We start from the raw sequence: 10,523 nt of genomic DNA, 5'->3' as shown, positions 1-10,523 counted from the left end.
GAATACAGAAATGTTTACCCTTATGTTTACAAGAAGTGATCAAGTTTTGTAAACATGAAATGAAGACAATTACTCATGGCAGCTGGATAAGAAAGTTGAGTTAAATTTCCATTTTATGTGCATTTATTTTAGAATAATTGATACTTTCAAAAGTTGGCAGCTTTCATATTATGTGGCATATTTCTGTAAATCTTTTGGCATTTTTTGCAAAAAATATCTAACGAACCAATGAAAAGACGAGTGCGATTCACTACTTGGTTGTGGAGAAAAGGCAATGGAACTAACTTGAGTGTTTAACTCACTCAATCCTAGAGATTTTTGCTACTTTTAAAAAATGAAAAAAAAAAATGTATTAAAAATGAGCATGTACATAGATAGTTTTATTCAACTGCCATTAACATGCAAAAACTTAAAACATTAGCTTTGATAGTACGCCTATAATTTGTCTCAGAAAAAAATTTAATAATAAATTAAATAGGCATGGGGTAAAAGTAACCCTGGGTAAACTACGGATATAGTCGGTGTTATGGTTGAATGGGTTAAGACGAGCTGGTTGTTGTCCCTTGTAGTGTATAGAAATGAATGACTAATTTCTTCACTTTATTCTTAAAACGTTTGTAAATTTTAATCGGGTTCCTCGTGTTATTTTTTAAGGAAAAACAGACGGCCATTGCTGTGATTTAAGCCACGTTCATCACACAGAGATTGTCGAATGTTATAGTCTACAGCCACTTATTAAGTAAGTTGTCGTTTTCTTTCATTCTTATATTAAATCACCCCCCCCCCCCCCTTCTCTCTCTCTCTCTCTCTCTCTCTCTCTCTCTCTCTCTCTCTCTCTCTCTCTTTCTCTCTCTTCTTTTTCTTTCCTTCTCTCTCCTCTCTCTCCTATCCCCTCTATCTTCTCCCCCAGCTCTCTCTCTCTCTCTCTCTCTCTCTCTCTCTCTCTCTCTATATATATATATATATATATATATATATATATATATATATATCTTCCTCTCTTTATTTCTATCTCTCTCTCTCTCTCTTCTTTCTCTCCCATCCTTACTCACTTCCCTCCCACTCTCTCTCCTCTCTTATTATCTTTCCTCTTCGCACTCTCTCCATCCTCACTCACTCCCCCCCCTCTCTCTCTCTCTCTCTCTCTCTCTCTCGCTCCCTCCCATCCCATCTCTCTTACCTTCACCTCTCTATCTCCATCTCTCTCTCTCTCTCTCTTTTTATTTCTATCTTCACTCAACCCTCTCTCCATCTGTGTACCTCTCTCTTCCTCTCTTTCTTTCTATATCTCTCTCCTTTGTCTTCCATCCTGGCCAACTTCCCTCCCCCCCCCCCCCCTCTCTCTCTCTCTCTCTCTCTCTCTCTCTCTCTCTACTCACTTATTCTCTTCACACTTTGCTCGCTCTCCTATCCTCTCTAACGTCCCTCCACCCCCACCTCTCTCTCTCTCTCTCTCTCTCCTCATTTTCTCTTCCCTCCTTTCTGTCCTCTCTCTCTCTCTCTATCTATCCCATTTCTCTCTCTCTCTCTCTCTCTTTTTTTTTTTTTTCTCTCCCCACTTTTTATTCCCTCCTCACTATCTCTCCCCTCTTTCTCCCTTCCTCTTTCTCTCTCTATTTCTCCAACCCCCACCCCCCCATCTGTCTACCAAGTCATATTATGTTTTTATTGATTTTTCCTTTCTGCGCCAACTTTCCTCGTGAATGGGATTACTAATAATTGGGAATTCCCAATATCAACTCAGCTCCGTTGAAAAGGATTGCCAATTTGATGATTCAAAGGCCAAAATAATTTTTAAAACTTGTCCTTTATTTTAGAAGTCGTTTGGCATGGCTAAAATAGGTGTGACATATTGAAATTTTGGTGTGCATTCATACCGCTTATTTTTACCTGGTTGGTTTACAGATTAACGCTCATTTCGAATTTGCTAGATTTTACCGTAGGTACGTGTGCAAGAAGTATTCCGTTTTTGTAAACATGAAATCAATATATTTACTCATGTCGCAGTACGTACTTTTAATTGTAGGACTAATATTGATGCTTAGATAGATTTGGCATTTTCTTCATATTATTTGGCATATTTCTTATTACTTGCCTGGCATATTTGGCAACATTATAACGGAATTCCAAGACGTCAACAACCATCGAATTAGAAAAAAAAAGACTAAGGAGAAAATTATAGTATGAGTTTTTGTTCAGCGCCATGTTGAGTATAGAAAAAGACGGCATAGTAAATTCTTCACTTTTTTTTGTTCTATCGTGAATGTGGTTGGTGTTCCTCATATTCCGATAGAAAACATCCAAGCATTGCTGTGAATTCAATAGATCAAACACACACAGATTATCCAATGGCATATTCTCTAGTAACCTGTTAGGGATGTGTTGATTTTCTTTCCTTCTTACATCAAATCATGTCTGTGCGCTCTCTCTCTCTCTCTCTCTCCCTCTCTCTCTCTCTCTCTCTCTCTCTCTCTCTCTCTCTCTCTCTCTCTCATTCACTCTATTTTTTTTTATTCTCTCTCTCTCTCTCTCTCTCTCTCTCTCTCTCTCTCTCTCTCTCTCTCTCTCTCTCTCTCTCTCTCTCTCTCTTCTATCCTTTTGTTTTTGCATAGGATTTGCATAGAATTATTCATATAAGCTTTTTTTTATACTTTAAATAGTCTCCGACAACATTTAAGCTTTTGAGACTTATTAAATAGAAATTTCTAAGTGAAAATTTAATTGAACTAAAATTTTTGACTATGAAGCCTTCGATTAAAAACTGTATTGCTAATAAGCTTAAACATAAATGGGTTATGTCCCTTTATAATAACTAAAATTACTCTATTTTAATTTATAATTTTTTTATAATGATCTTTTTTTTTCTTAATTATTTTGTACGAGTCTTGAATTACAAAGTGAGCAGCTTTAGGAATGGTATTTGGTTCAAAATGAATTCTCTAGAACCATTTTAGATGTATTTAACTTGTCTTTGCATATTACATACTTGCGGATTTCCTATCATTTGACCAAAGTAATAGTATTGGTAGTATTTAGTAGAAAAAGTAGTAGTAATAGTAGTAGTAGAAGTAGTAGTAGTAGTAGTAGTAGTAGTAGTAGTAGTAGTAGTAGTAGTAGTAGTAGTAATAGTAGTGAATGCTCAAAATAAAAAAAGAGAGAGAAAGAGAGATATGGATCATTAGAAAGCATATATATGGAACTATCTTGCTACTGTTGCCAAATGTCATCTATTGAATTGAAGACCACTCGCCCAGATATTTTATCTCAAAACTTAGTCATAACTGATGTACTGGGCTAGCAGATATCACCATCACAACTTCATTTGGTACATCAGCATCATCATCTCCACATCAGCATCTCTTACCATCACCATCACCACTTCTACAACCGCCATTACAGCATTGTCACTGTCACAATCACCACCACGTCACTTCTACCACCACCCCCACCACAGCTCCGTCATCATCACCACCACAACTAGAGCACCATCGCTACAACAACCACCACTTCTTCCACTGACACTAGCATCAGTACTGCCAACATGTTAAGGGTCTTTTGGTCATTTCTTTGAGTGTTTCGATAGCAATTCCCTTTTATATTGCAATTTCTGAGGCATGTACTAATTTAAAATGCTCATTACGTTTTAGGTTCTCGATAAATCAATCATTTTGTAATCACTAGAGATTGCTTGAATGATGAAGATCGGAGATTGTTTTAATTTGGGTTTGGTGTTAGCTTTTATATAATTTTTTGTATACTGCGCACTTTTTTTTCCACATGTGCGGACAAAATACATTTTTTTATTCTAAAAAAAATACACTTTTTAGTGTTATAGAATAGACTTTTCATCCTGGGAAGGTTGGCAGGTCTGTTATTTCCCACCTCCTTCTCCTCTTGCTCCTCCTCCTCCTCATCCTCCTCCTCTTCCTCCTCCTACTCCTCTTCTTCCTCTTCTTCCTTTCCTTCTTTTTCTTCTTCTTCTGATCATCATCATCATCATCATCATCATCATCATCATCATCATCATCATCATCATCATCATCATCATCATCACCATCATCATCATCATAAAACGTATAGTACAAATGAACGGGAATATGAAGTTACTTGCAAGTTTATACTGTATAACATATAATACATATGAACGGGAATATGAAGTGAATTGCAAGTTTATACTGTAAAACGTATAGTACATATGAACGGGAATATGAAGTGAATAGCAAGTTTATACTGTAAAACGTATAGTACAAATGAACGGGAATATGAAGTGAATAGCAAGTTTATACTGTAAAACGTATAGTACAAATGAACGGGAATATGAAGTTACATGCAAGTTTAGACTGTAAAAAGTATAGTACAAATCTGATTATGACAGCCTCCCATAATAAGAGAATGAAATACTAAACACGTAATGTTTCGACCACTAAACCCTTCATGGGTCAATGATGAAGACAGAACAATAAATCCAGATAGAAAAGGGGAATGTTCAACGCACGTCTGTTCGTGATTACCAATGAGGAAATCAAAGGTCAAGGTTATCAATGATTATTATTTTATCCGTTGTTGGTTTAACAGGCATCGACTGTATTTTTCCTCTATTTTACCATATTATTATTATTATTATTATTATTATTATTATTATTATTTTTATCATCATCATCATTATCATTTTTATTATTATTATTATTATTATTATTATTATTATTATTATTGTTATCATTATTATTATTATTATTATTATTATTATTATTATTATTATTATTATTATTATTATTATTATTATTATTATTATTATTATTATTTATTGTTTTAGGATTACGACACAAACATGGATGACAATATACCAAAGATTTTACCACGAAGACATGACAACGTTTCGTTAGAAAGACCGCATCACAAGGTTGAAGATGGACACCCTGTACTACCATCGCCCAAACGGCATCATACGGTTAAAGACGATCACCCTTGTAAGTCATACGTAACATCAGTACTAAAAAATAAGCTTTTAAATCAGGCAATATCCACTAAACGTACTCAAAGCTCTTTTTAATTGTTCTCTATTCAACAGCATCATTTAACAGTTGAATGAATCATGAGGCCTGATAGGCGATACTACAATATTTGTTTTGACAAATACATCGTAGCCAATACTTATCTTACACATGGGTACGGCGAGAGAATGTGCATTTGCCAAGGACTCAACTATTAGCGACTCAGAATGAGACACGAACCCTGAACTGGTCTGGAAGGCGAGTGTTGAACCACTAGACCACGTAGCCGCACAACATATGGGGGTTGGGGGGTGTCTTTTTGATTTAAGAATTATTTCCCTTCATTTTGTTTACACCGAGAAGTTACCAGATTGAGACCCCTATGGAAACAACAAAAACCAAACAACGTTCGACTCTTGGCCTTCTTCATAAGACACAAAAGACAAACAAAAAATGATGACATTTTGTTGATTGTAGTAAGTTGTCCTTCCGAGCCATAAGGTCCAAAGCACCGGAGTTTATCCCGGTCTCTATAGCAGTAAACGGACAGTGGCAACTGTTTACTATCGACTCTCTATTGCGAAGGAGTTTTCGCCACGTCTAATAGCTCCTGCTACCCAATCACTAAGGGAGAGACAGGGGTAAAAAAAAAAAAAATAATCTCGGCTACACCCGGGATTGTACCCGGGATCGATCCCGTTTTCTTTGCGTGTGAAGCCAGTACTCTACCAAATAAGCTCTCAGGGTTCCCGTTCGGTTAAAGGTAGCAAGAGAAAGATGATGATGATGATGATGATGATGATAATAATAATAATAATAATAATAATAATAATAATAATAATAATAATAATAATAACAACAATAATAATAATAATAATAATAATAATAATAATAATAATAATAATAATAATAATGATAATAATAATAATAATAATAATAATAATGATGATGATGATGATGATGATGATGATAATAATAATAATAATAATAATAATAATAATAATAATAATAATAATAATAATAATAATAATAATAATAATTTTACATTTCAACACCTTGAAGATAATTGTCTCTGTATCGGTCTTGTCACGTCTTGACTACTGCAATTCACTGCTCGCTGGTCTCCCTAATAACAAAATAAACAAGCTCCAGAGAGTACAGAATTGTGCGGCTAAGTTAGTCCTGGGAAAATCTCATTACGATGATACAAAGGACATGCTTCGAATCCTCCACTGGCTGCCAGTCCGGACTAGAATTGAATATAAAATAGCCCTTATCTGCTTTGGTGTATTTGAGTCTTCTGTCCCTCTTTACATTCAACACTTACTCCAACCATACGTACCTCTGAGAAATCTTAGATCTCACGATTCAAAATTGTTAGCATCTCCTAAAACTAAACTTAAGTATTTTGGTGACAGGTCTCTTATGAAATTCGGACCCACGATTTGGAATGATCTCCCTCAATCTGTGAGACTCTCGAGCTCAATTGACATTTTCAAAAAAGCCCTGAAAACATATCTTTTCAGGAAATATTTACTTAATTGAATTTTAAATGTATTGTATGTGACATTTATATTGATGATGTGTTGATGCCCTTTTATGCTCTTATTTGTGTTGATACTTTGGTTGAATTATATTTGAATTTATTTTTGTTTTTTTGTTGTTTATTTTGTTTTGTTTTTTTTTAAAGCGCTTTGATGTCACGACGAAAGGCGCTATATAAATATGCTTATTATTATTATTATTATTATTATTATTATTATTATTATTATTATTATTATTATTATTATTATTATTATTATTATTATCATTATTACTATTATTATTATTATTATTATTATTGTTATTATTATCACTATTATTTAATACCATCTTCATCTTCTTCATCATCATCATCATTATCGTCATCATCATCATCATCATCATCATAATCCTCATCATCATCATTACCATCTTTATCCTTACATTTCATTCTACAGTTAGAGCAGAGTTTGAAGAGTGCTGTTTCGGGACTCCCGAGAATGGTGAACCATTTGACAGATGTGAGAAAAACCCTGGTCATAAGAATTTTATTCCAGTAAATGAATTAAAAATGAGTGACCTGCCAGAAGAGTGGAGATCGGAACGCCATATGGAATCTATCAAACAACGCATTGACCTTACCGTGAAAATTGTGGTGAAATATATCAGTGAAAAGAGGCCGGATTACTATCCATATACAACTAAACCATATCCGAATGCCAACAAGCGAGGACGCCAGGTGGCGGGTATTTTTGGAACAGGATTCATATACCAGTGTAGATCAGTCCCTGGCAAAGCCTGCCCTTGCAAGGATTGCCGTAACAGCGGTGATCCAAAGATAGGGTATACGGAGTTGAAAGTGAAGACAACAACGCATGTTGTATTTGACCAGCTTGAGTTGGAGAAAACGACAATTGAGTTATTTTTTGATTCTCCAAATAGGGATACAGTGAAATATATTAAGGGGGTATCAATTTTGAATGTTGCTGATGATGACGATGATGATGATGATGATGAAGATGACGATAATGATCAGTATATTATATCTACTAATGTGGTAAAGCGATGTAGGACGGATGTGACGTTTTTAAGGTGTGTTAGTCATGATCGTCTTGACTTACCTCCATTGCGCCATAAACTGCCTTCTATCAGGCTCTACCCAAGAGGCTTTATAATATCCCATCCCCATGGGCGTAGCAAGCACATTACATTTGGACATTTTACAAATCATTTTCTGCCATTCCAATACACAAGTACATCTGACATAAAAATTCATCTGCCATTGGAATATGTTGCAGATTTGACACAAATAGATAAGAAGTCACTAGTAGGGGAAGACGAGATCAATAAATACAAAGTCTTTAAATGTCGTGACATGGCATTTGTTCGAGTGCCCAGGAGTTTTATTGAGATTCTAAAAGGTTTTTTACCGAAATGTATAAAGGAAGTATGGCGTGAATCCTTTGATGAGTTTGTATTCCATGTCTCTGGCCTACATTGTTTAATCCCACGAGATGCCAAAGGCCATTATCCGTATCGAACTAAATTATGGAATATTATGACGTTCCCTCATGGCACAATATTTTGTTTTAAAGGAATTAGTCCATCTTTCTGCTTATCAAAATTGGAAACTGCGGCATTTGACATCCCGTTGACAAGTTGCTATGACATTGACACTTGTCCAGGGTGCAGTGGTGCCCAAGTTTTCGGGGATGGTACTTTATATACTGATTATTATTTAGGCCTAGTTACTCATTCTGGCAGTTCAGGAATCCGAACCAACCTCAGTACAGTCGAAACATTTTCGAGACCTTAATAAAATGTCTCGCCGTACGCGGATGTTTAAGCCCAGCAAATGTTAGAGACCGATCTTTGTGTGCGATAACCGCTGTGAAAGAACTGTAGCTGCTGGGCAAGCCTTTGATCACCATGGCGATAAGAAGGCTATCGCTGATGGTTTCTTTTGTGTCACGAAGGGATGAAGCGGCCGACTCCGAGCGAATAATGTAATCAGTAACGGATTCGTTGTCCCCTTTAACTAATGAGGTGAGCTCAGTGTATAACGCAATGACTCGTGGCTTAACTTTTGGCAAGTAGTGCTGTCTCAATATTTTAAGAGCTTTTCTTCCGTCGTCTCTCACATCTCTGATGATAAGAGACAATGATCTATCGTCCAGGATTTGAACCAATTCAGCGAAACACTGCGTTTTTATTGTTGTCAACAACGGTAGAATCATCTTCGAGGTTGGTAAAAACAGAATGCGGGTCCCTGATTCTCAAAAACCCTAGGAATTTTATTCCCCACAACTCATACTTCCTTTCGTCACCGTCAAATAATAGTCTGTGCCTGTGACAGGGCCCATAACCTGTTGATGGCTGATGATTATTCATGACGATGGTAATAAAAGAAGATAAAAGTAGATAAAAGAAGTATGGTTAATGAACAAACTTAAGTCACGTCTTGGTTGTTGAGGGATGAAAAAACGGAAGAACATTTATTCATTAGTAGATACTGCCGCACGGGTCTTGCACAACTTATAATAAAAAGAGAACAATAGCACATAATAATTAAGTCGAGTTTACGATAATTCTAACATACGTTTGTTCCAGAATATGTCCCTTGCATTATTCAGTTGTTTGTGCTACGTTCTGGGACAATAACATCATCAATTTGGTTATAAATATTTATGATATTTTGTCATCCACTCTTATTGATCTTTCCCATGTGGTTATGTGTCTAGATGGATGCTTGAATGCCGAATTGGCAATGCACATTCGGTTTTTTGTTCAAAAATCAATTAGACGTTAGCCATTATCATTTATTTTGCCTTTAGAATAGGTGCCAAGACAGCATTCCCCTTCTGATCTCTGGTCTATTTTTGAGTTACAATCTCTCTCCCACCAGTATGATATCTTCTTTTCTATGTCCGTTTATGAGATTTTTCATTTCATATTTTTTTTCTCTCTCATCAACGTCGATTACTGTTGATACTGCGGTGGGCATATGACTGTTGATTATTATTGTAGATCTTTTGCTTTTTAATATATTTGCAGAGTTCTTAATTTTTAATACTACTAGCCTATCATGAATGATCCCGTATGTTTCTTGTTGTGGTAGCCATGCCTGAGATATTAGAAACCCCAAGCCCCCTATCTGTTTTCGTGTGGAAAGGTTATTCGTCGATTCCCTTCCACGGTCTGGTTGTTTCGGGTCGTTTCGTTTCTGGAAGGCATATTGAGATTGTAATTCTTTAAATCGGTGATAAGATTGGTAGTCTTAATATTAGAAGATAAATCACGTACGTTGAATGACGCAATATTTTTTTGCGATGATTTGAGGTTTTCCATACAGCAAAATAACATTGAGTGTTCAGTTCCGGTTTTAATGCAAACACTGGCGAAAAAGATATACCGATAATTGGTCACACACCAGCATTGACGCATCTCTACGGAATACTGTCTATTCTATTCGTTCCTTCTTCGTAAAACACCATTTGTTCGAAAGAACGTGCCATCATATTTTTTTGTTTGTTTGTTGCTTTAGGTCTCTTCCAACACAATTGAGGTTATATGAGAGACCGCTGAAACAAAAAAACAAGCAATCTAACAAAAATAGTACAAATGTCAATCAAAATCATAACCTAAAGATATCATAAGCTAAATTATAAATAACCAAGAACAAACAGGCAGAGGATTTACAGAAAAAAAAATATCCCCTGTCAAAAATACAATCACAAACCAAAGAAGCAGGATAGGCTAGTAAAGAGAAGTAATAAGTCGAATAAACTCACACAAATTTACCTTTAGATTTATATTATGAGCAATGGACTCCAATCACGGAAGTCCGCCATTAAATTAGTAACAATTATAACACAACACAGTACAATCAGCTATCCTGCGCACAAAATATCGCGTTTTGTTGATTCTCTAGAGATTTGAAATATTATGCTTTTTACACTAGCCAGTAGTGCCGAGCTGATGACCCGTCCCAGTGTTCCTTAGCTGAGAACC

At 35.7% G+C, this 10,523-nt stretch overlaps 1 protein-coding gene across 1 annotated transcript; it reads left to right on the top strand.

Annotated features, from left to right (window-relative positions):
• The first annotated feature begins 551 nt into the window (after positions 1-551).
• On the top strand, positions 552-9,559 carry LOC144980248 (uncharacterized). Its single transcript, XM_078927871.1, has 3 exons — positions 552-739; positions 4,814-4,967; positions 6,971-9,559. The coding sequence occupies exons 2-3, from the start codon at positions 4,829-4,831 to the stop codon at positions 8,326-8,328; spliced, it is 1,497 nt and encodes a 498-aa protein (XP_078783997.1). The 5' UTR covers positions 552-739; positions 4,814-4,828; the 3' UTR covers positions 8,329-9,559.
• The last annotated feature ends 964 nt before the right edge of the window (positions 9,560-10,523 follow it).

This window comes from Berghia stephanieae, chromosome 9 (genome assembly GCF_034508935.2).
Source record: "Berghia stephanieae isolate SIO BIC M18660-M18661 chromosome 9, UCSD_Bste_1.3, whole genome shotgun sequence".
NCBI lineage: Eukaryota > Metazoa > Mollusca > Gastropoda > Nudibranchia > Aeolidiidae > Berghia > Berghia stephanieae.
This window is presented reverse-complemented; position numbering and strand designations above follow the sequence as displayed.